The 27,171-nt window shown below is 40.3% G+C and overlaps 1 protein-coding gene across 1 annotated transcript in view; it reads left to right on the top strand.

The window, feature by feature from the left end:
- LOC121917197 (PI-PLC X domain-containing protein 2-like) overlaps nt 1–26,307 on the top strand; it is a 42,609-nt gene extending 16,302 nt beyond the window's left edge. Inside the window, exons 2-4 of the mRNA XM_042442935.1 lie at nt 14,530–14,990; nt 19,582–19,823; nt 25,452–26,307. Coding sequence (XP_042298869.1) covers nt 14,530–14,990; nt 19,582–19,823; nt 25,452–25,602 — 854 coding nt within the window. The 3' untranslated portion in view covers nt 25,603–26,307. The remainder of the gene's footprint in view (nt 1–14,529; nt 14,991–19,581; nt 19,824–25,451) is intronic.
- The last annotated feature ends 864 nt before the right edge of the window (nt 26,308–27,171 follow it).

Here is a 27,171-nt window from a genome sequence, read left to right as displayed (position 1 = left end):
ATACAGTATATGTTTTTAAAAATAGATCCATGAGCAAAGAGGTTAATGGGATTATATAGTTCTCTTGATAAGGCTTGAGATGGGATGGTGATTTACTGGTAGATGCCTATAAAAGGTGTCAGATGAAACTGTTTCCAGAAAGATTGGGAAAGTTTCTTGTCTGACACCCTGAAGGCTGTTACTAGTCAGTGTAAACAATACTCAGCTAGATTAACTAATAGTCTGACTAGGCATAAAGCATTTTTCTATGTTCCTTGAAGCGATAATTAGTATAGCAGTATATCTATGAATATTCTTTCCATCCCTACCTTATGTGGTGGGGAGAGTAATGGTTAAATACTGTTATCCATGAAAGAAAAATGTATGAAGATGTATATTCCTGAAAGGGAAACAGTTTACTGATACCATGAAACTCTACAGGGGCCAATCGAGAATAGGCTTGTGAAGAGCTTACCTGAATTAGAGCAAAGGCAACTAAGCTGGCCATCTGGTTTCTTAGAAATCACAACTGAGAAAATTCAAGGAACCAAGAAAAAAAAAAACCTTTCCCCCATCCAAGGAAGGACTGATTTATTTCATCCTGGCAACTGCATCACTCTGAGTCCACATGATAATGCCCTTGCAACACAGATAGAAACATTTTATTTAAAACTGGATGCTTGCTAATTGGACTTCCAAAGGATGGAGTGGGCAGGTTAGTCCCTGATTGCCTATCACAGAGATTGCTAGTCTGCTTTGTAAAGAGGCTGATACAGTTTTGCTCTGTACCAAATGTACCAAAAACAAATTGGCATGAAAAAAAATCTTGATAGTCTTGAACCTGTTTTACTGTATGTTTTTAATGGAGAAGACACAAATGTGCAAAACAAAAGAAAATACAAAAGGTTCTAAAGGAGACAGTTTCTAATAGTAAAAGCTGTGTAGCCCGACATCTCTGATTGATCAGACTGAAGTAGATGAAGAGTCAATATAGGAAGGCCTTGTGAAACCATCTTAAATCCCCATTCCACAAAAACCACAATTTATCAAATCGCGGACATTGCCATTTTTCTAATGCTTTCTTTGTTGTTGTTGTTGTGTACCTTCAAGTCATTTCTCACTTGATATATCATGGGATTTTCTGGGGCTGAGAATGTATGACTTGCCCAGGGTCACCTAGTGGGTTTCCATGGCTGAGCAGTGTTCAAACACTATGCTATGCTGGGTCTCTAACGTATTATAATAAAAAAAATTGAAGGAGAAAATTATTTCATAGTCCTTGTTAGATTTCAAAATGGTTGTGAGAAGACAAGTCCACCCAACTGATATCTTAGATCAATCAGTCTGGAGGACTATATTTAAATAATTGCTTTGAAACAGTTGATGTGAAGACTTCTCATTTTGCTGTTTGTTTGACCTAACAAGAATGTAGCTAAGGGAGAGGAAATGAGGGTTTTGCTTACTTCCCCCCAATGCTGATACTCCACATTAAATGTTTATTCAGTTCCCAAGTTCTAGCATGCAGTAATTTTAAACATTCAGTTGAGCTTTTAGAAATACAGTTTGGGCATCCAAAGAAAAGGGGCAGGCAGAATCAGCAAGGAAATGCAAACACAGCTAAGAGAGTTCTAGGTGTAAGAGATGTTCCATGTCTTAGAGCCCGTACAGACAGGTCAAAATAAAACTGCTTCAGGTAACTTTGGAGGTATGCTGTTTAAATGATGCATGCATCCTAAGAGTCCAGAAGGCACACCAAAGCCATGGTCCAGTCCTAAGGACCAGAGTGCAGCTTTGGCGTAGCTTCTGGCCTCTTAAGATGTGTGTGTCAAATAAACAGCATACCTCCAAAGTGACCCAAAGCAGCTTTATTTTGGCCTGTCTGTATGGGCCGTTAGTATCTGGCATGCTAGAAATTAAGAACTGGGGTGGGAGTAAATTCATTGCGGGAGACCAGAATTCTTACTGATGGGAGCAATGTCCACATCCCCTCATAGCTACACCCCTAAAAGGCAGATTGTATGAACTCTCATCACAGCCAAACATTATGCATCAGACACTTTGTATGTGACACTATGGCATTATGCATTTGATTCTGAGCTCAATTTTTTGATAAATATCTTCAAACCTTATTTAATATGAATCAGTGGTGGTATGCTGAAAAAACAAGTAGTAAGCAAATGTTAGTTCCTTGCTCAGCATGTCCTGGGTGTGCCTGGCAATCAGGATCAGTGCTATCTATCTCTCTCTCTCTCTCTCTCTCTCTCTCTCTCTCTCTCTCCCCCGTGGTATTGGAGTGTCAAACAGAATAAGGCCCAAAATAGCATAGCGTTTGAACACTCAAATGCTTTGAGGTATGTTGGCAGGAGTGGGGCAGAAATCTCCCTCAGGTAGCAAAGGAACTTGGAAATTCCAGTTGACAAATAACATGAAGAGAATGAGCTGAGCAGCCTCTGGCTTTCCATTCTGCTACTTAGTAGATTCACACAGTGATATATGCTTTGAAACACTCCCAAATGCTCCCATTAGAGATTTTTTGTATTATATTCTATTAAGTTGCTTTTACTATTTACATTTGTGTTCTGTATTGTTTCCTTCCTTCACATAACATATTGTTATGGTTTGTTCTCATACACTCACATTGACATGATTCTGTTCACAGAGGGAATGGTTAAAGGCAGGATAGAGGTGGCTGGGGTGTTCCTTGCCACATCCCACTTGCCCTTTTCTCCATGCACATTTTATCCTGTCATGATGTCATAATGCCTTGCAAACACAGAGCAGTGACAATATCAGCAGCAGGTAGAGCACAACATTGCTGGCACATTGCCTCACAGGCATTGGGCAGCATGTGAATTATGCTCAATCATCGGGTACTAGAATGTGGATTTCAGAAAGCACAATGACTGCTAACCACCATACTATCATCAGGATTTGTCACTTATCTGCAACAAAATCTGGCCTTCATTTATTTAGAGTTCTTGTTGTCGTTGTTAGCTGCCCTTGAGTCGATTTCAACTCATGACAATCCTGTGTACATCTCCAAGTCCCCCTGTCCTCTACCTCTCTGCTTAGGTCCTTCAGGCCCAGTCTCATATTTTCCTTGATTGAATCTAATCTTGCATGTGGTCTTCCTCTCTTTCTACTGCTTTCCACTTTTCCTAGCATCATTGCTTTTCCCCCTAATGATTAATTTTTCCTCATGATGTGGTCAAAGTATCAATTTAGTATCTTGGCTTCCAGAGAGAGTTCCAGCTTGATCTGTTCTAGAACCTATTTGTTTGTCTTCTTTAGCTTCCACAGTATCCTCAGCACTCTTCTCCAGTACCACACTTCAAGTGACTTGATTTTCTTTCTATCACCTTTTTTCACTGTCCAGTTCTCACATCTATTCATGGTGATAGTGGTTTGGATGATCCTCATTTTGATGTTCAGCTATAGGTCTTTACACTTTAAGATCTTGTCCAGTTCTTTCACAGCTGCCCTTCCTAATCCCAGTCTTTTTCTGATTTCCTGATTGCAGTCTCCTTTTTTTAAAATCAGTATTCGAACCGAAGTATGGGAACTCTTTAGGGTTGTATAGGACCATTAAATAATTACATCACTGTTCCTATAGAAAAAGAAAGGACTGTTTGTGTGTTTGCTTTGTGAAGTGATCTGTATGTAGTACTTTGTTGCACACACTGCTCTGAAAGATACAGGGGCTGGATGTATGACCTAATGTGGTCTACAGGGGCATCTCTTACAGTGATGGCTACAGCCCCTTTCAGCCAGACAACCAGAAATCATCTCACTAATACCATATGCTGGATGGGAGACCAAGAGGAGGGAGGGTTTTGCAAATGATATCATTGCAGCCATATGGCTAGGTTAGAAAACAACATGCATTCGCAGCACAGTGAAGCATGTAAATAAGAAAACCACTGTAGTCAAATTAAACTTAAATTTTCACCTTACCATGAAAAGGACAATGTGCTGTTTGGCACCAGGCATGGGTACTGCTTTGTTGATTTGACCACATGCATCATGCATATTAAACATATGGAGGGAACAACTATGTGCATTAGCTGTTATAAAAATACTATTGCTTTTAAATGAGAAACCATGTCCAACTGTGTGTGAAGTGTCACTTGTCCCTAAAAAGCCCAACCCTATTAATAGCTTTCCTGGTTTCTCTGTATATTACAGAACACTCTGAAATTAGCATGCTTGTCAAGAGAATTTAATTCTGTCATTCATTTCACTTAATTTGTGGGCATAATGTTTATTGCCTCTAACTGCTCTAGTGAGCAATTAAGTTAGCTTGTATTTAAAAGCTGTTTTTAAGATGCTAATCTGCTCTGTTAATGATATGAATCCTCAAGCCTCATGACATTTTGTTAGATGCATTTCCAACTAGGTCAGCTTTACCTACATGCACCATGCAAAATTGTCAGCCAGGAAATAGCACAAAACTACAGTTTGCTTATGTAAGATGAGGTGCATTTATGGAGTATTTCAGTGAAATGCACTGTTTAAGAACAAATGAATATACACTCCAGGCAGTCTTTATATATTTATAGGATATGTTATTCTGAAAAATGCATTGTGTTCTTCAGAAATCACTATCTATTAAGTAGGATAGTACCCACAGGCCCCAGGAACTTAAATAACCTTTTTTCTAAGGACACTACCAGAGCTTGGAAAAGATTGCATTTTTGGACCACAACTCTGAGAATCATTCAGTTCATATGAACATTTAGTTTGGGAAGCTGGAGGATTATGAGAATTATATTCCAAAAAACTCAACCCTAACTGTTCTAAATTATGAATGTTAACACATAGAGCTTCCACAGTGTTATCTCCCTCTTTGACAAGTTATCTGAAAACTCTTCAGTATCTTGTTCTAGAAAGGTCTTATATACAGAATATTAACTATAGCGTAATATCAAATACAAACATACATCAAGAATTCAGGTGAAGCTGCTATGCAACTTTTAGAAAAGCAACATGAATAATTTATAAAACTGCTATACATATTTGTGCTTGCCTTTTAAATCTGCTAAATATTGATTACCAAGGATACATGTTGGATGTGGAGAAAACTGCAAATAAAACTGAACAAGAGGCTATGTGCCTCTAAAGGTTGTTCAGTTGTGTGCTTTTTCTTTGTCTCCTCTGCAATGGCATCACTAGGGTTGGCGTCATCTGTTGTGCTAATTCATGGTGCCACCCACCCCGTTGACTTCCTCCTATACCATCCCATACAGAACCCTTAATAATGTTTGCTTTGGAAGGAAGTTGCCGAGGAAGACCAAAACACAAGATTGGAGGAAAAGGCCACAACTTTATTAAACCAAACCATAATAGGGGTAGGGTTGGCCGAAAGCATGAGGTCCAGATCTGGATTATCAATCAACTCCTGGTCACGGCCAAGCTTCAGAATGACATAGGGGCAACGGTAAACGCCCTATCAAAGGCATGCAACCGGACTATCGCATGTTCTTTCTTAAGTCCCTAGTCAATGGGAGATGTTGGCCATAATGGCCACACCACATGCCCTCAGCACTCCTGGGTCCTGAAGGACTCCTGATCCAGTGCTACACAGCCCTGGAAACCATGCCCACCAGATCCAGGACCTAAAAAAGTTGTGACAGTACAGTACCCAAACCAAGGGACGGAGGGTGGGAGAGCCAAACTAAAATGGCTCCCAGGCAGGCTGCCACATGGCCTTAAATAGGCCAAGCCCCAGAGGAGGCCGGGAAAGATGGAGGCACCACCTCTCCGGCCTACGAGCCAATAAACTGCGCCAAGGAACCAGGGCAGACAATCCAGGACACTTCCGCTCCCAAGGGACACTGGGAGATATAGTTTCTTGGCACTGAAGAGCGGAAGGCCCGCCTCTTTCTCCTTTCAAGGCCAATGAGAAGGCCGCCCATCCCCTGCAAGGCATGCTGGGGGCACGGGCAGGCACAGGAGAACCCAAAGCATGGCTCTTTCCATCGCAGCAGGCCGGACCGGTAAGTCGGGTGGCCTTATTTCTTTTACTAATGTTATTCATAAATCATAGCTCCAGTATACAGGGGTACCCCGGGTTACGAAATTAATTCGTTCCGCCGCCGCTTTCGTAACCCGAAAAGCTTCGTAAGGCGAAAAAGCCATAGGCGCTAATGGGGAAAAGCCGCGATTTCGTGCGAAATAGCGCCGAAAAGCACCAAAAATTTTTTCGTAACCCGAAATAACCTTCGTAACCCGGAACAGTTTTTTTAAATGGATTTTTTTCGTAACCCAGAAATTTCGTAAGGCGGCGCATTCGTATCCCGGGGTACCACTGTATCACTGAATGTAATGGCAATAGTTGTGACATAAACAACGAGCAAAATTAAAATTATACATTTAAGCTACAGTAGCACAGGCACAGCCTAAATGCATTCATGTGTTTATAGTTTCATGTGGTTAAAATGAAAATTTCATAAAATGTAATATTTTAAAGAAAATTTAAGAATCTTATTTAAATATATATATATTTTTAAATATATATATTTTAAATAACCTGAGGCCTAACCTTTTTCCTCCCACTTGACCCTCACCTCACTCACGTCATCTCAGCATTTTAAAGGAATGCAGGCAAACACCACATCCTGTTTCTGTCCAAAAGCAGATGTTTAGTGAGCATTGGCATCACCCTGCATAAAGTGTCACCCAGTGCAGATCACAACCCCAGAGTAAGGCCCCTGCTTCTCTCCTGTGCAGATGATTTGACATCAGCTTCCAGACAGCATACCCTCCAAGTGTTCCTATTAGGCAAGGAGAGGGGTGGCAGAATCTTCCCTGTAGTCTCAAGCAAAGGCAAACTGCAGCAGTCTCTCCTATCTTGTGTGTTCTTCCTCATTCATACCTTTGCCATCTTGACCACACTCTGATACTGCTTGGGATAATGGGTCCCAGTTGTCATCTGTGAAATGTTGGAAGGTATGATATAACACAATGCTGTAAGACAATCCAGGTACAGAATGGACAGGTGATGAGTTTGCAGGTTGTTAGGGAAGGGAGAAAAAGTGTTAATTGCAGAGAAATTGAAGCAACTATTTAAAAAAAGCTCCTTGTCTTAAACAGAAGGGGGAAATCACACACACTTTCTAACCCAGCTGCATCCTTCCACAAGCCCTCTCACTAACTGTTTTTTTAATGTTTGCCCCAAATGAGCCATAAAGAAAGGACCTGCAAGTCATATTCTGTGTTACTTCTTGATGGTGGTGGTGATTGTCTCTCCTGCGCCTAAAATGGCCTAGGGAAGCATGGCCTCATGCCTTTTAGGGAGCAGAATAATTGGGGAATGCTGGGGTACTTAACCTCAAAGGCTTTATGAAGCCATATTATTTCTACCACCACCCAGCTGGTGATCATGCTTACACTCACCTTCTTGTTTTCTCCCCTCCTTTTTCATCCTCCCTTCTCAATTCATACTCCACCTTTTCTCCAAAGAAGCTTTCCTCACCTTGATCTAACCCAGCTATACTAACAGTCCAGCTCATCCTAATATTGTGCAGAAAGTTTTTTAAAAAAATATCTATCTTCAAATCAGATTATGGCTGTACATTTTGCATTTTTTTTTCAGGTGATACATATTTTGTTAAAATCTTGGTCCAGACTGCCCCTCTCCAATACACACTTGTCCTCTCTGTGCAGGATGACCAGATGTCCTCCTTTTCCAGGATACATCCTACATTTCAGCCTTCTGTCCAGAAGGAATTCCAAAATGTCCTCCATTTTGAGCATGCCTAACAAGCATGAATTTATCTTTGTATGAGTGTTTCTAGCTTTTATTTTGTCATGTCCTACATTTTCCTTGAATGGCCTACATTTTTCAGTTCCTTTTCCTCCTTTGCAGTGAAGACTTTAAGTTAAGTCACCCTGTCTCTGTGCCTTTAATGAACATTTTTTTATCTTTGTGACTCTTGTCTTACATGCCCAGACTCTCTCATTCTCAGAATAGAGAGATACAAGCTCCTTTCCTCAGCCTCATATCACATGCCCAAAGGCCCTGAGATTTTGTGCCCTTAAGGCAACTGTGATTTATGAGACATTGAGGAGATGATGAGATAAGGTGACCTCAGGGTTATTAGGTGAACTTCTTAAGAGCCTCGGTTATTAGGTTCTCTAGAAGTCACAGGGCAAAAACAGTAAGATTTTGCAAGTGCAGAAAACTGTGTTTGATGTCTGAGAACAACATGCAAGATGTGATTTGGATCACTGCCACATTGGTTTTGGTTTGATTTGAGTCTGCATTGTGTTTGTTTGTTTGTTTGCTTGCTTGCTTTGAAGGTTCAGTGCTATGAGGAAATAGGCTCTCATACTTGAAATCTTACCCTATGCAAATAAGAAATGTCATATTTAGTTCATGATCTGCCCATCTGGACAAAATCTATAGCTCAGTAATGGTATCTTTGCTTTGTGTGGGAAGGTCTAATTTCCTGACATTTCAAGTATGAGAGCTGAAAAAAATTATAAAACCTCTGCTTGAGGTTCCGGAGATTCACCAGTAGTCAAGGACAGCATTGATTTAGGTGAACCAATAAGTTTAAGACAGTACCTTATGCCTTCAGCCTGTTCGGCTTTGCGGTTACACTTTTTATCTAAACTGATTTTATACTGAGATGGTAATTTTTTTAAAAAAAGAATATAGTATCATTCACATTGTGTGCTTTTAATACATTGTTAACTCTTTGTAACTATCTAACTATTCATAGGAAAATATTTTCATCATGAATGTGCAGCATGATATATTTGATTGAAATAATAATTGCTTTTAGAGAAATGTGAAAAACCAGCACTTTTACACCGTTTTCTTCGATTTTCAATTATTGTATAGTATTGTTTGGCTGACAGTGTGCATGATATGCAGGAGTCAGCTGGCTCTAAAAATCTTCCATGATTTAAAAATAGTTAGCTTTTTTCCCCCAGTGTAACAAATTAGATAGATTACAGATAGAAAAAGCAATATGCACATAAAGGATTAGCCTCACTTCACACTGAAGGTACTTAGAGTCATGACATGGACCTGCAAATCTTGGTACTTAACCCTGAGCTCTGCCTGATACTAATACTGTTTCCTTCCATTACCAGTGTGAAGTCCTTGTGAAGGATAAGTAGGAACACTACCTTGTTTATGAATTAAAATGGATGCAATTTCACTGGCTTCAGATATATGTTATTCTGAATCCAGTGAAACAGTTAGCCCTCAGTATCTGTGGGGGATCCACTCTGGATTCCCCTGCAGATATCAAAATCCACGGATGTTTAAGTCCCATTGTCATCAGTGGTGGCATGGCCATGCAGTTGCACCACCATTAGGGACAACAAAATTACACCACCCCAGTCACCTGGAGCCCGCCTTGCCTCTCTCATGGTGGCGGGCAGCAGGGGGCTGCCTTCTCTTCCTCCTTCTCCTCTTCCTCCTCTTCTTCCTTCTGCCTCTCCCCCCCCTTCTCCTCCTCACATGATCAGTTGTCAGGGATTCTGAGACTCTGAGTCCAAAACATCTATAGTTCAAAATTTTGAGAACCATTGGTCTAGAAAACTATTAAAGCTAATGTATATTAGGATTGCAATAAGTAACTATTTCAGCACTTAACATACAATTACCATGCCTCTGGGTAAGCCTCAACAGAATGGTTTAAGCAGTGGTTGTCCACTTTTTGTCCTTCAGAAATTTTGAATTGCATCTCCCAGAAGGCCCTTTTGCTATAGTAATAATTCTTAGAGCTGCAGTCCTAAATAGGAGGATCAAAAAAATTGAGAATCATTGTTCATGATTTTTGTGTGCTTCATTTATAGTATTTGTGAGCTAAGGCTGGTTTAGCTTGTTCTGGCTGATCTAGAGTATGAGTAAATCGTTATTTGAGCTCTTTCCTTTCACAGGGTATCATGTTATCTCACAGTCATTCACATTCAGTCCTGCAGAGGCAAAAGAAGAAGATGAAACCTTCTTTGTTTACCTCTTCTGGCTTCAGGCTAAAAAAGCTCTTGCCTTTAAAATATTTATTCTGCATCTAGCTGTTTAGTTTCTGAGGCTGAAGTATGTGAAGTACCTTGAAATGGGATAAAAGCAAAGATTCTGTCTGTAAAGTTAAACAACCAAATTTTACAAATTCATCTAGTTAAACAATAATAATGTACTGAACAAACATTATAAAAGTGTAATCCCTCATGATGCTGATGATTGGTTGCATTCTCAGCACACTGATATTTTATTTGTACAGTGTGTAGATCCAGGTAAATTCAATATCTCTAACAAGGTAATCCATTTAAGAACTTAATCTCATTTGCAGCTCAAATTGTGCATGGCAGGAAACGTCACTTTAAAAGAAAAAGAGTATGCACGTGAACACACATGAGATGGCTCCCAAGCACACAAGAGACACAAAATACATGTGTCATGTGTCATAAACACATCATAAGTAAAATAAAGATAAGGAACCTTAGAGCTGATACCAAAATGATTTGGTAATAATAATAATAATAATAATAATAATAATAATAATAATATTTATTTGTATCCCGCCCCTCTGAGAACAATCGGGGCAGCTAACAAAGTTTAAAATACAAAACATATAAAATTCCTGGTACCCTCCCCTCCTTAAAAAAGTATTAAATTCAATGCAATATTTAAAAAACAGAACAAAAAACAACAACAAACAAACATACAAGTTAAAAACTGACCAAAAGGTCAACAACATCATACCAACGAGCAACCAGTGGGAGCAGCAGTATCTTTTCCAGACGTTTTTCTAAGGCCGGGTTCTCTATCCTGGGAAGACCTGCCGGAAGAGATCCGTCTTAACAGCCTTTTTAAAGCTGTCTAAGGATGTAAGTAGACGGATCTCATCCGGCAGGCCGTTCCACAGTCTGGGGGCGACGATGGAAAATACCCTCTGGGAGGTAGTCGAAAGCCTAGATGTTTGTGGCTGAAGTAGGCCTCTCCCAGAGGAGCGGAGTGCGCGGGGAGGACTGTAGGGGAGAAGGCGGTCCCGGAGATAGTTTGGACCCAAGCCATTTAGGGCTTTAAAGGTGATAACCAACACCTTGTACTGGGCCCAGAAGCTAATGGGCAGCCAGTGGAGGGACTTTAGAAGCGGGGTAATATGGTCCCTCCTGGATGTTCCAGAAATTACCCTGGCTGCGATATTCTGTACTAGTTGCAGTTTCCGGACCAAGCACGAGGGTAGCCCCATGTAGAGCGCATTACAGAAGTCTAGACGTGAGGTTACCAGCACGTGCACAACAGTCTCAAGATCCCTTACTTCCAGAAAAGAGCGCAGCTGGCGTATCAGCCGAAGCTGATAACAGGCGCTCCTGACTGTCGCATTTACCTGGTTTGACATCAGGAGCAACGAGTCAAGGAGCACCCCCAGACTGCGAACGCAGTCCTTGATGAAGAGTGTGACCCCATCCAGGACCGGAGGTTGCAACCCAATTCTTGGTTTCGGGGCCGCTGCCGTGAGAACTTCCGTTTTGTCTGGATTCAGCCTCAATCTGTTTTTCCTCATCCAGCCCATTACTGCCCGAAGACATTCATTGAGAGAGGAGATGCCATCAGAATTCAAGGCCAACGAACGAGATATGGAGAAATAGATTTGGGTGTCATCGGCGTACTAGTAAAGATGCACATGAGATTAAGTTTCCATACTCGCATGTTTTCTCTAACATAGTATCTAATATTTCTTCACCAAGATATTAAGGAAACAATGGTCCAAAACACACTGCAAAAATAATCAAGTTGTGACCACTTAAACTACCCTAGCTCAATGCTAGACAATTCTGGGAACTGTAGTTTTGTGAGACATTTAACCTTCTCTATCAGAGTTCTGTTGCCACAATATACTACAATTCCCAAGATTCTCTAGCACTATGCCAGGGCAGTTAAGTGGTGTCAAACTGGATTATTTCTGCAGTGTGTTTTGGACCAATGAAAGAAGACAATGTACAAAACAAGCAAGACAAGATCTACTGTCAAACTGACTGCTTGCTCTGCCTTGTTTGCAGATGTTTGTCTTGCATAAAATGAGTCTAAGGTTAGCTTTCAGTGCTCAAAGTATGAGCCTCTGATCCGCGAAACACCTAGGAAACATTTGTCTAGTAGTCTAATAAAATCCCAAGGGGAGACATACAATTTGATATTTTCAGGGGTCAGCTAAACTAACAGAAGGTATATGTCCACAGGAATGCTTTATCTGAAGCATAGCACATAGACAGAAGGCTTGTGTGTTTTTATCTTCCCCTCAGTCCTTGGAGCATGAGGATGTTCCAGCATTTGGTTTGGTGTCTTACAGAAATTGATCATTGAGTTTTTTGTGGGTTTTTTGGGCTATGTGGCCATGTTCTACATAGCCCGAACCCCCCCCCCCAAAAAAAAAACTATAGATGCCGGCCATGAAAGCTTTCGACTTTACATTGATCAATGAGTTGTTTTTTTAAAAAATTGTATTTTTATATTTGTAGATTTATAAGCTGGGAACATTCCAAAGACTAAAATTGTCCCCTGAAAGGCAATCAGCATCACTTGATATTTTTTAGTTCATCAAACTCCAAAACCCATCTGATTCAGTCTGCTATCTCCTCATTTTATAGACCACAAACTGTACTGTAGTATTCCATAGCTGAAAAGAAGGGAGGAAAGACATAGTCATCCAAATACTTGCAGGCTATTGAGAGCCCCATGGCAATGGATCATTAGCTGTAAAGAGATACTTGCCAGGTTGGACCAGAAATATGCAGCTAGTTTCCTATCCCATATAATGGAGTAGATCATTTTAGTGGTTCCACTTTTCCACTTGCCTTCCACCTTGCCAAACATTATTGTCTTTTCTAACAAGTCATGTCCAAAGTACAACAATCTCCAATTTAGTCTCCTTGGCTTCTAGAGAGAGTTCAAGCTTGATTTACTCTAGGAACCATTTATTTGTCTTTTTAGCAGTCGACAGTATCCATAGAAGACTTCTCCAGAGCCACATTTCACATGGGTTAATTTTCTTCCTATCCACTTTCTTCACTGTCTAGCTTTCACAACCATACATAGAAATTGAAAAAATACAATAGTATTCATTCTTAACTTCAGTATTCAGTGATATATCTTGACGCTTGAGGATACTGTCTAGTTCCTTCATGGCTGCCCTTCTAAGCACTAGTCTTTTTTTTTTATTTCTTGACTGCACCCCCAATTTAGATTAATGACTAAATCAAAGTATAGACAATCTTTCTCTATCTGAAGGTCTCCATTGTTAACTTTAAAGTTATGTAAATAAACTGATATTATTTTTGTTTTCTTCATATTTATCTCTAAACCGACCTTTTCATTTTCTTCCTCGACTTTCTTCATTCCAAGGCTTTGCTGCTTTCTGCTTGTAGTATGGTGTGATCTGCATATCTTAAATTGTTAATTTTTCTTCCTTCAATTTTCATACCTCCTTCCTCCAAATCTATTCCTACTTTACATATACAGTCGGCCCTTAGTATCCACAGATTCAGTCATCCATAGCTTGAAAATATTTCTTTAAAAAAATTCCAAAAAAGCAAATCTTGATTTCACCATTTTATATAAAGGACACCATTTTACTATGTTACAGTATTTAATGGGGCTTGAACATGCACGAATTTTGGTATCCATGGTGGGTCCAGAAACCAAACCCCAGTGGATACTGAGAATCCACTATATGTTCAGGATACATGTTAAACAGATAGCGTGATAAAATGCAGCCTTGCTTGATCCCATGGCCAATTGGAAACCATTCCATTTATCCATATTCTGTCTTGACAATAGCATCTAGTCCTGAGTACAGGCTATGCATCAAGACAATCAAATGATGTTGTACACTCATTTTCTTTTTTTAAAAAATGATCCATAGCTTTTCATAATCTGTACAATAAAAGGCTTCATCTATGAAGTACAGGCTGATTTTCTTTTGAAAATTATTTCAATAATTATCACAGAGGGTTTGAAGTATTTTTGTTTTCCTTTCTAGCAGCCATGGTCAAAGATGAGCTTAGCTGCTGGCTCTACTGGGCCATATTCAGAGTGGCCTTTTTTCACATGCTGTTATAGCTACATATGCAACTATGTGGAATAACTTGGTAGTGCAGTTAACTATGAGCAAAGCAAGAAAGAAAATCACTACTCTAATCATTATGGATGTCAGAATTCTCTTCCTCCCTTTCTCATTTACCACCCCTTTCAAACCTACCTGTTGGCTTCTGCCCTCTCCATTTACTAGCCAGTGGTAAATGGACAGGGGGATTTCCCCAGAGGACGACATGGTCATTCTATATCTAGCTGCAGACACATAAAGAGGTGTGTGTTTGCTGCCACCTCCTCTCCAAAAGCCAGGAAATGGTTATGTTGGGGTGTGTGCAGAAACTAAAAGGTACATTTTAGAGGGATGACTGAGGAGATAGGATGTAGTTCTGCCATTACAGAAATTTATGTTCCTTATCTCGATGCTGCTGCAATGGCAGGACATGCAACAAAAACAGAGTACTTCAAAATAAAACAGTATCTATCACCTTTCTCCACTGTAGGGTCACATGACTCCTTCAGCTACTGGGTTGATGAGAAGTCTCCTGTGGGACCAGATCAAGCTACGGCAATCAAACGGCTAGCCAAAATTTCTTTGGTAAAGAAAATAATGAAGAAATGGTCAGTGACACAAAACTTGACATTCAAGGAGCAGCTTGAGGGTGGTATCCGCTACTTTGACCTCCGTGTATCTTCCAAGCCAGGTGAAGTAGGACAGGAAATCTACTTCATACATGGCTTGTTTGGAATAACAGTATGGGATGGACTGATGGAGATCAACACCTTTCTAACACATCACCCTAAGGAAGTAATTTTCCTAGATTTCAACCATTTCTATGCTATGGATAAGAACCACCATGTGTACCTGGTCAGCAGGATCCAAGAAGTGTTTGGATCAAGACTTTGCACAAAGGAATGTGTCGAAGATGTGACATTGCAAAGCCTTTGGGAAAAGCAACAACAGGTAAGGAACAAATTCTTTTTTAAATATATTGGGAACCAAGTTTATATTCTTTGGATAACTGTTAGGAAAGCACAAACATGGTTCCCAACACATATGATCTGTCTGCTGTAGATACCTTTTATGCTTGCAAAATGAGTTTAAGATTAGTGTTTTACTATTTTACTGTTGGTGAGAATTAAATGGGAGAAAATGTTTTGGAAGTTAGGATTCTTCATTGCTCCTTTAATTAAAAGCTTATCATCTTTTAAAGTTTGCATGAATTATTAAGTGGAATTTAAGCTTGAAAACTACTACTCCTCCTCTTCCTCCAGCGTGATATAGGCCCTTCCCATTAGTTCAGGTCAACATGCATACATAGGAAAAACACCTTTTTGAAGGTGACAAAAAATTCTCACACCTCATGAGGAATACAGATGTGCCACCAGTTTTTATAGATTTGATTATTACTTCATCTTGAATTTTGAAAGCAAGAGAAAGTGAGACAAAAAGACTGACTACTACAGTCAAAGCTAGCAGCAACCAACTGTTGCTGTGCCTTAAGAACAAAGCTATTTTAAGAAAAGGAGAGCTGAGCTGGTTTAACTGTTTACAGATGGAGAGAATAATTTAAGAGGCAAAAGTTCAAAATACTGATCTTCTAGTTTTTCCATTCTATAATAAGTCAGGAATTACTGTATGCCCTTTCAGTACTGTTGGGCTTCATTTGTAATTTTTCCCCTTTCATTCTAATATAAGAAGAAATGTAATTTTATCATTACATAGTTGTAGTTTAATATTTAATTGTGTTATTAATTAATGAGAGCCACCATGACATACTGTAGTGGTTTGAGCATTGGACTAGGACCCTAGAGACCAGGGTTCAAATCCTGGCTTGGCCATGGAAACTCACTGGGTGACCTTGAGCAAGTGACACTGTCTCAGCCTCAAAAGATGGCAATGGCAACCCCATTCAGAAGAAACTTGCCAAGAAAATCCCATGATAGTTTCACCTTAGGGTTGCCATAAGTCAAAAATGACTTGAAGGCACACTGCAGCAGCAACATCATTATTAATTAATGCATTCCATACTTAGAATAACAACTATTTTACATTGAATTTAATATGGGACCACTTTGAAACTTTCTCTGACACAAAACATAGGCTCCGTCCGCACTGCAGAAATAATCTGGTTTGACACCACTTTAACTTCCACGGCTCAGTGGTATGGCGTTCTGGGCATTGTAGTTTGCTGTGGCACCAGATCAAAGCAAAGCAAAGCTCTAGTGCCACAACAAACTACAATGCCTAAGATTCCATAACACTTAGTCTTGGCAGTTAAAGCACTGTCAAATTGGATTAATTCTGCAGTGCAGAGGCAGCCATAAATATATTTTGCGGGTTCATGTTTGGTATGGCAAATGGAAATGTTCTGCAATATCCAGTTACCCCACACTTTCTTTTCCTCCTTGTTTATCATGCTTCTAAATTAAAATCCACGTGCTTAGTTCCTGTGAGACACCTGGCTTTTGCTTGCCTTTCCCATCTTAATCATGTCCTGTACACTCTCTGGAAGGAACCCTGGAGACTTGGTCACCTGTACCAGCCACCTCCCTTCTGGAAACTGGCTATTTATCAGCAACACACGTGTATTTCCTGTCTTCATTTGTTGTATTTTTGTACCCTTTCTCTCAGTAATAAATAGGCAGACACTACCTCCTTGTGGCCACATCTGAATACAGCTGCTCGGGGGAATTAAATACATCACTAGGACTGCAATCTAAAAATGCACAACACATAGTTTAAAACAAAGCTGGGGAATAGTTTTTGTGGGTTGTTCAGGCTATGTGGCCATGTTCTAGAAGAGTTTATTCCTGACGTTTTGCCAGTATCTGTGGCTGGCATCCTTCTCTGAAGATGCCACATGGCCACATAGCTCAAAAAACCCACAGAAAACTATGGATGCTGGCCATGAAAGCCTTCGACTTCACAAAGCTGGGGGAAATTACCTTTTTGATTACAAATCCTACATCCCTCAGCCAAGATTCTGGGAGTTGAAGTCCATTTCCCCTCAAAGCTCTGCTTCAAGTACTCCGACCTCTATGGAACTTAGATTCTACCAAGAAAAAGTATTACCTTATATCCGATAAAGTCCACAAATGTTAATCCAGATAAAGCATCTTTAAACTTTATGGTGCCAGCAAATGCTCTTTTTGTTGTTTTTACCCAAAAACCTTGTTCACAGATTTCACAGGGATGGAGATGATGCTGTCTTCCCTTTGTAATTCGCCTGTGTTTTCTTACTTTTTGTTCCATGTTTTCATTTTCCACTTTTAAAAAAGCAGTTACAGAGGCAAAGTCAGAATAGAGCACAATATCTTTTAATAGGCAGCACTAAAAGCATTATATTAGGCTTCTAAACATCCAAGGGATATAATGCACTAATATGGAATAATAACAATGGTCCAAAAAACACTGCAGAAATAATCCAGTTTGAGACCACTTTAACTGCCCATGACCTGTCCCCAGCCGAATTCCTTTTCCTTCTTCCCAGTCTTGATTCATGTTCCAAATTCAGTGTTTAAAATATAGGCTGCACCTGCACTGCAGAAATAAGCCAGTTTGAGACTACTTTAACTGCCCTGGCTCAGTGCTAGGGAATCCTGGTAATTGTAGTTTATTGTGGCACCATAGCTCTCTGACAAAGAAGGCTAAATGTCTCACAAAACTACAGTTCCCAGAATTGTCTAGCATTGAGCTAGGACAGCATATTCAAATTGCATTATGACTGCAGTGTGTTTTGGACCCAGGACAAAAGTCTTGTTTGTAGTCAGCCCAATTACACATAATTCAATTGTGTGGATGCACACCTTTTTTGTGGGATATAGTTTTGCTGTCAAGGGCAGGAAAAAGGAATGCACAATGGTGATTCTTTTTGTAAGTGCATTTTTCTCAAACTGGTGAGAGAATGCAGGATAAGAGTGTTTCACTGTTCGCAAGTATACTTCAAGAAAGAGTGTACTTGGTGGAGTAAACATGGTCAAGATACTGAGCTTCAAATTATTAAATCCATATCTCAAATATTCTATGAGTTCACCAGGGGATCATGTAAAATTTTTGCAGCCTTAATTTTTTTATATTTGTAATATGAAACTACTAATATTTGCCTGTCTTGTAAACTTGGTGTGACAGTTAAGGATTGCAAGATAATGTTGTTTAGGATCTTCTGATTGCATTCAGTACAATACAAACATTGAAGTATCATTCCCATTGTATAAGTATCATCATAACACCAATTCAAGTCTTTCCTTGCCCAACATTTAGAAAGCAAATTTACTGACTGTAGTTCAAATGTGATTCAAATGTAAGACAATAGAATCATAGAATCATAGAGTTGGAAGAGACCACTAGGGCCATCCAGTCCAACCCCCTGCCATGCAGGAAATCCAAATCAAAGCATCCCTGACAGATGGCCATCCAGCCTCCAAGGAAGGAGACTCTATCACCCTCCGAGGGAGTGCATTCCATTGTTGAACAGCCCTTACTGTCAGGAAGTTCCTCCTAATGTTCAGGTGGAATCTCTTTTCCTGTAGCTTGCATCCATTGTTCCGGGTCCTGTTCTCTGGAGCAGCAGAAAACAAGCTTGCTCCCTCTTCAATATGACATCCCTTCAAATATTTAAACAGGGCGATCATATCACCTCTTAACCTTCTTTTCTCCAGGTTAAACATCCCCAGCTCCCTAAGTCGTTCCTCATAGGGCATGGTTTCCAGACCCTTCACCATTTTTGTCGCCCTCCTTTGGACACGCTCCAGTTTCTCAATGTCCTTTCTGAATTGTGGCGCCCAGAACTGGACACAATATTCTAGGTGGGGCCTGACCAAAGGAGAAGAGAGTGGCACTATTACTTCTTGTGATCTAGACACTATACTTTTATTGATGCAGCCTAAAATTGCATTGGCCTTCTTAGCTGCTGCATCACACTGTTGACTCATGTTCAACTTGTGGTCTACTTGGACTCCTAGATCCCTTTCACACGTAGTTTCATTCAGCCAGGTGTCACCCATCCTATATCTGTGCATTTTATTTTTCCGCCCTAAGTGCAATACCTTACATTTCTCCGTGTTGAATTTCATTTTGTTAGCTTTGGCCCAGCTTTCTAGTCTATTCAGGTCATTTTGAATCTTGATCCTGTCCTCTGGGGTATTAGCTATTCCCCCTAATTTGGTATCATCTGCAAATTTGATAAGTATGCTCCCAATTCTGTTATCCAGGTCATTGATAAAGATGTTGAATAGCACTGGGCCCAGGACAGAGCCCTGTGGGACCCCACTGGTCACTTTTCTCCAGGATGAAAAGGAGCCATTGTTGAGCACCCTTTGGGTTCGGCCGGTCAACCAATTACAGATCCATTTAACAGTTCCTTTGTCTAGCCCACATTTTACAAGCTTGTTTGCAAGAATGTCATGGGGAACTTTGTCAAAGGCCTTACTGAAATCAAGATATACTATATCCACAGCATTCCCTTCATCTACCAAGCTGGTAATTTTATCAAAATAATTTAGTTTGGGAAGAGATTTCTGATGCATTCTATTTTTTCTCTTACACTGTTCAGGTTCTTATTTTCTACCATCATCCTCTCTATGAAGAATACCCCATTCTGTGGCCAGGGAATAAAATGCCAGCACCATGGGCAAACACCACTAATGTACATAAACTGCTACAGTTCTTGGAGACCACTCTTGGGGAACGAGAAAAATATGGAACTTTTCATGTTTCTCAAGCTATCCTCACACCAAGGGTCAAAACTATTGCACGAAATCTCATCCGTGGTCTGAAAAACACACTTGTTCACAGGTAAGCTAAAATTTTATCATTTGGCTGGCCCTACATGAAAATGGGTATAGAAATTATTGTAACAGATGTTACAGTGGCAAATTGCTGCCACCCATAGACCAAAATAAGGTTAGCTGACTTTTTCTCTGAATGCATATATGTTATTATTATTAACCTTTATTTATGAAGCGCTGTAAATTTACACAGCGCTGTACATACGATCTTTTTAGTTAGACGGTTCCCTGCCCTCGGGCTTACAATCTAAAAAGACATGACACAGAAGGAGAAGGGAGTGGTGGAGGGAAAGGGTAAGAGGTCCAGCAGTTCCTCTCTACCTCCAAGGCCTGGACCAAAGCAGATGGACTGGAGGGAGGACTTGGGTTCTTAATGGATGGTTAATCATTTTCCAGGGAAAATACATACTCTCAAGTAGGATAATGCATATACAGTACATAGCAATACAGGAAATGGTTTGATAAACAGACAACAAAAGAACACCAAATAGCAAGCAACAATTATGCAATGCCTGGGAAGGCTTCTCTGAACAGGATGGTTTTCAACTCCGTTTTAAAGCTGAAGTGATGGCTCTTGCTTGTGGGGGAAGGAGGTTCCAGGAGTGGGGGGCAGCAAGTGAAAAGGGGCGAATCCGGGATGGGGCAGAGGAAATCCTGGGCTGAGACAGCAGACCTTGACTACCAGAACGGAGGGCCCTGGTGGGAAGGTGAGGAGAAAGAAGGTCTGATAAGTAAGGAGGGGCCATTCCATGGAGGGCTTTAAATGTCAACAGCAGGAGCTTGTGCTGAATGCGGAAAGGGAGGAGGAGCCAGTGAAGGGATGCCAGCACAGGAGAGATGTGGTCAGAGCGGTGGGTGGAAGTGATAATGCGTGCAGCTGAATGCTGAACAGAGATTAAAGGACGGAGGTGAGAAAGAGGAAGCCCAGCCAGGAGGACGTTACAGTAATCAAGTCGTGCGATCACTATGGCATGGTCCAGGATCTTGGCAGTAGAGGCGGAGAGATATGGTCGGATTTTGGCAATATTGTACAAAAAGAATCTACAAGCCTTGGCTGTGGTCTGGATCTGAGGGATACACGACAGAGAAGAGTCAAAGATAAAGCCAAGACTGCGGGCTTGCTGAACTGGTTGAATAGAAATGTTGTTCACAGAGACAGAAAAGGAGTGTTGAAGGGTGGGCTTAGGAGGAAAGACAAGAAGCTCCGTCTTGGACATGTTGAGCTTCAAACGCCGATGGCGCATCCACTGCGAGACAGCTGTGAGACAAGACGAAACTTGCTGTTCAAGCCTTGGAGAAAGGTCGGGGGCGGAAAGACACAGCTGGGTGTCATCGGCATATAGATGGTAGGAAAAGCCAAAAGAGCTGATGAGTTTTCCTAAGGACAGTGTGTAGAGAGAAAACAGAAGGGGACCCAGAACAGAGCCCTGGGGAACTCCAACAGATAAGGGAACAGGAGAAGAAGTCTGACCTCCTGCAGCTACTGCAAAAGATCTGCCAGACAAATACGATCTAAACCAGTCGAGAACAGAGTCTGAGAACCCAAGGTCAGAGAGTATGTCAATTAGGAGAAAGTGATCAACAGTGTCAAAGGCTGCAGACAAATCAAGAAGGATGAGAACAGAGTAAAGGCCATTAGCCTTGGCCTGTAAAAGGTCATTCGAGATCTTAGTGAGAGCTGTCTCTGTAGAATGCCTTGGGCAGAAATGTTCATGGGTAACACATGAGAATGTTTTAGCAACCATTTTCAATTCCATGGTTAATTAGTCGTTGTTTTGAAAAATAATTAACACCACCAATTATGCTACTAAAGGTTGCAGTGCCATTTGTGTTACTGTAGCACTTGACTGGAAATATTGCAGTGTCAAAGAAGACTTCAATTTTAACTGAAAAAAATCATACATAGATTGAGGATGAGTTAGGCTGAAGATAAATCAGCAAGGATTTCTGACTCCAAATTATTTAACAATGACAACACTGAAAGTATTCCCCTAGTGAATTGAAGAAAAGTTGGAAGCAGGGAGACTAGGAGTAAATTTTGTGGCATGAATCCATGCTCCATTCAGTTCTGGCATTCAGACTGTTTCTTGACTGTTTCTTTCTTCAATTAGTTTCTTTAGTTCTGACAGTATGACTTACACCAGGCTCCAGCTGCTGATTCATAGAATCTTCATTTTTAAAGATTCTACAGAAATGAATTCTATCCTTATCTGCTTCTTGGTTATCAAAACTAGGCATGTCTTTTCTGTGCCACCATTAAACATCACATATCTTATAATCACAACTTTTCTCTTCAGCTTTCCAAAGTAGTTTTGCTCTACAGTATTAAGACAGTAGATGGTGCTAAATGCCTTTTCTCTTTCTTAAGAGCAAATGCATTTAGAGACAAGCATTCTGAAGTTTTAAAACAGTTCATAGTGAGCTGTTTGACAATGGGTTAGATTACCTTGGAGTTGGAAGTGATAATCATTTGGGAGCTGGCATTAAAACCATGATCACCTCTTGGATTATTTTTCATGATGGATTCTTACACTATCAATGCATTAGACTAAATGGCCCTTGGCCTTCCAATTCTTAAGTTTCTATCTGTCCTTCTATTTTATTTAATATCAAAAAAGTTACAACTGAGGGTTGCCGCCATCACTCCAAATCTCAAATGATACAAAATATGTTTTAATAAAATCTCTTAAAGTTGCACAGTAATTTCTGTCAACCAAGTATTTTTTTCTTTGTTCAGGTTTTTGGTCCCTTAGTCTTTATTCCCATCCTCCTATTGTTTGGCTGGAAATTGAAAATGTGACTGTAAACACAAGCCATATGTGCATTAATGGTCCAAGTAATGTTTTGTTTGCACGCATGGAGGCATGTAAGGAGGACTGGAAATGAAAGTGCATGTCAACCTATGTAAGCCATAGCTGCAGAGTTGTACTAGAGAATTAACTTCAGTGCAAAACAAAACCTTTGTGGTTAATATGTATCTGAATTTTTTTAATGTGAATGCAGTGCATATTGTTATGAGCATATTAAGATGTAAGATATGAGCAGTGGGGTCCATCTTAGATTCGTATTAGAATAAATGTAGGGCTGGTGAATTTATTTAGGATGATGTAAAGAAAAGTAGTTTATGAAGCATTCCCCCCCCCCCAAAAAAAAAGGTGTCTGGCAAACTGGAGGCACAGCCATTACCATGGCAAATGAGATTCAATGTAAGCAGGTGTAAGGGAGAAGCAGTTGTGAAATGAAAATACATAAAGTGATGCATATTAGGCCATGTGTGTGTGTGTGTGTGTGAATGAACTTCATATAAACACTAGTGAGATCCAACCTGGCAGCATCTGACAAAGAAACAGATATTAGGAGTTTGATCAATAGCAGAAAAAGAAAGGGATCTTATATTTGTAGCATAAGAAAGGGCAACCAAATGATAGATACAGAATCAAATCTCCTATCAGAAGGCTTACACAAGCTGAAAATATGATAACAGGTGCATTCAGTTGGAAATGTTGTTGGATTGCAACTCCCATCAGCCATAGCCAATACAGCCAATAGTGAGGGCTGATACAAGTAGCAATCCAACCATCTGGAGAGCCATTCATTCCTCTTCCTTGATTTGGACTAAGATGGCACTTTAAAAAACAAACAAACTTGCATTCAGATTTTACACTGACCAACTCAAGCACATACCTAGAAGTTCTTCTTTATGTTCTCTGTGACTCACATATATGGGCCATTGTGTACCTGTGTAGAGGTCTTCAGAAGTTTCTAGAGCTATATTTTAGTATCTATCAAATATATATCACCCGTATACTTTTTTTAAAAAAGCTAAGGTTATGGTGCACCTCTTCAGACCCGTGAAATCCTGTGATCTTCACCTACTCTCCAGGAAAACAGATTTCCTTTTATTTATAGTGCCAGCCAATTGGCAACATTCTGGATGGACCCACCTTAATTTCATTTCATAGGGTCAAGGTGGTCCTCTCTACTGGTACCTCTTTCCTCCCTAAGATTCCCACTCTCCATCTTAATTAGTCATTGGTGCTTCCAACCTGCATGCAATCCCATTTTCTAACCTTGGGTATGCCCTTCATACCTCAGACATCAGGTGGGTGCTCCTGTTCTGTACTTATTGGACAAAGCATCTGTTCATCACCTACAGCACTTATAAGAAAAGGATGGCTATCTCATCTCAGGGTTTCTCCTACTGGGTGGTGAACGCTATCCGCTTTGTGTACTCCCTTGCTGGGAAACCCTTTCCACAGCTCACTTGACTCAGGCAGCAACCACCTCATCAACATATCTCAGAGGGATTCCTCTCCTGGAACCCTGCTTCACAGATAAATGGTTACAGCCATCTATGTTCCTGTCTCATTACTGAGGATGCTTCGTCCTGAGCCGATAAGGTTTTGGTAGAATGGTTCTGTCATCAGTCCTGGCTTAACCCACCATCCTCAGTGAGTTTAGCTTGGTATAATCCCATACATGTGACTCACAGAGCTACAAAGAAGAAGAACAACTTGCCTACCTATAACTGTGGTTCTTCAAGTGATCATTTGTGAACTTATACAACCCATCCTCCTTTCATGCCATTCCTTTCTCCAGCCTTCCCAATGGCAGTCTTGGAACTGAGTTTCAGCAGGAATGCATGGTTTATATGCGTGCAGGTGAGGGGGTGGGTTACTGCCAAAATGCAGCTCTAGAAGCTTCTGAAGATCTCCATGCAGGTAAACAATGACCCACATGTATAAATTCACAGATGACCACTAGAAAAGCCACAGACATAGGTAGACAACCTGCTTTTCTCTGCAGACGCATAACCATATGCTTGTCTGTCCAACTCATGCCTGTTCATCATAAGCATGTTGAATGTGTGACAACATTTCCTGCAATTTGTAATGGCAGTAGAATAAAGTTCTGACCTTTGATCATTAAAGTGCTGGATATTTTAAACAAGAATGCAAAAATGGTGCACAAAAATAAAAGGAATTAATTCAAAAGCATATATATAGCCTTTCATTCTCTTTGCAACCACATGTTCCTAAAAGTGTCATCATGAAAAACATATAAAGCAAGTTTCAAAACATTTGCGTATCTCCTTCCCCTACTCACATCTTGACAATTTTGATGTCTTAATTTTGTATTTGGATCTGATTGGCCTCCCTCTCTTAGCTATGAGCAGAACCTTTTACAATATGACACATTTATTAACTGGCTGCTACTCTAATTTCCCAAAATGTCAGCTCTTTAACAACACAATTGGTTGGACCCAAAGGATCTCTCCAGTTTACCAAATATCTCCTTACATAAATGGAAAGCGCTTGGATCCAGAGGAAACCTTGATAAATAGAATTGGGAGGATGGTGATTTTCGCTCTTTCCCCCGAAGTCATCTGGGTCACCAACCAGCTTAGGAGGAAAGCATAGAGAGGTGCAGGGAGAAGGGAAAAGCCAAGCCCCCAAAACAATGGGTTTTGTGAGGTGAATTCCATAGAGAAGGATCTGGCTCCAAACTAACATGAGTTAAATTTTTTAGAATTTTGTATGATGCTTATTATTAATCAACATGCTGTTTATGAAATGCAGTATGCCTCAAGCACTTGGCAATGGATGCATTACATTCTCTTTTCTTTTCCCTTTAGGAATCTGCCTTTCATTCTGAACTGGGTGAAGTCACAGAAACCAGGCATCATGGGCGTTAACATAATTACATCAGATTTTGTGGAGCTAGTGGACTTTGCTGCTACTGTAATTTCACTGAATAAGCTCCTTTTAGAAGACCATAAATCCTGACTTTTTAAAGGCTTTCTTTCTCTCATCTAAATTTCACCTTGCCCCTATTTGGTGGGGAAATGGTTTCTAGACCTATCAACAGCTTTATAGCTCAAACATTCAGTCTCCATGCACCATTTCTTTTCTGTCTTACATGAGTTAAAGACACCAAAAAGCATACATTACTTTGGCATGCCCAGGTCCAAACTGTTCTGTGCAGCATGACTTTCTCTTGCACTAGGCTGCACATATGGCTGTTCTGCCTGACTCCGCTCAGACACACAGGATATGATGTTGGCCAGCCAACTTGGAGGCTGGACACTTCAGCACATGTAAATAATTAGCAGAGGCCTCATGGTGGATTTGTTGAGCATGTACATTCTGTCTTTTGTGAAACCCAGGACTGAAACTCCCAAATAGTTATGGACATTTAAGCACAAGTTTACTAGATGACTCAAAAGATTTCGTCTGCTGGCTACATCAGTCAGACATGTATGCTGTTCTCTTCCCTTGTACTGTATTGTACATTAAGCTACCTCAGACAGTTTTTAAAGAAACAGCAACTGTATTGTCCATTGTGACCTACTGTAAATATTATACTGTGTGTGAGTTTAAAGAGTTCACTGTGATATATGAATTATGCTTTTAAGCCTCCATTAGCTTTTACTTGAAGTTACGTTTTAATTTATTATGAAAGTTGGCAAATTGAATCTAATGGAGCAGAAGGATGGGTGTTTTTAATGCAATAAAATGTATTTTGTATAAATGTTAAATTGTGGAGAATCACTTCTGAGAAGTAGGAGACAATGTTAATATACCTTTGGGCTGAATCTGATATAATGTACTTATTGGATATTGTAATATCTACAGAAGAATATGATCAGAAAATGGCATACCAAACTGCAAAATGTTTGTGGATTTTGCAGGAAATTTTGATGGAATAATTCCCAAATTGCATGGGAGAGCATATGTGTGTGGTGACAGCTCATCACTTCCGATGAAAAAATAAGTATGCATTTACTCCTTTAAATTGAAACAGTAAGAATAATTTTAAAGGACTCAAGACACTTTAAATAATCCAACAAGTTAAAACAAAAGACGTTAGAAACATTTAAAACAACCTAAGATAATGTAAAGCCATGCACATATGCAGGCTTGGATTAAATCACCTGATCCCAAAGACTCCAACAAAAGGGCATGTTTTATTTGGCACCAGTCTGACCTCCAAAGGGAAGATATTCCATAACTATGCCCTCCTACAGTGTATTGCCCCCTCAGTTTCAGGCAGGCATATACAGTGGTACCTCGGGATACGAAATACCCAGGTTACGAAATTTTCGGGATACGAAAAAATCCCATAGGAAAACATTGTTCCGGGTTACGAATGTTTTTTCGGGTTACGAAAAAACTTTTGGTGCTTTTTTCGGCTTTTTCGCACGGAATCGCGGCTTTTCCCCATTAGCGCCTATGGCAATTCGGCTTACGAAGGCTTTTCGGGTTACGAACGGTGCCACGGAACGAATTAATTTCGTAACCCGAGGCACCACTGTACAAGGGGAGAGGCTCAAGTCCCAAGCCATTTATGTCTTC

This window comes from Sceloporus undulatus, unplaced genomic scaffold, assembly GCF_019175285.1.
Source record: "Sceloporus undulatus isolate JIND9_A2432 ecotype Alabama unplaced genomic scaffold, SceUnd_v1.1 scaffold_12, whole genome shotgun sequence".
Lineage (NCBI taxonomy): Eukaryota > Metazoa > Chordata > Lepidosauria > Squamata > Phrynosomatidae > Sceloporus > Sceloporus undulatus.
The sequence above is the reverse complement of the archived record's forward strand: the minus strand, read 5'-3'. Positions and strand labels throughout refer to the sequence as shown.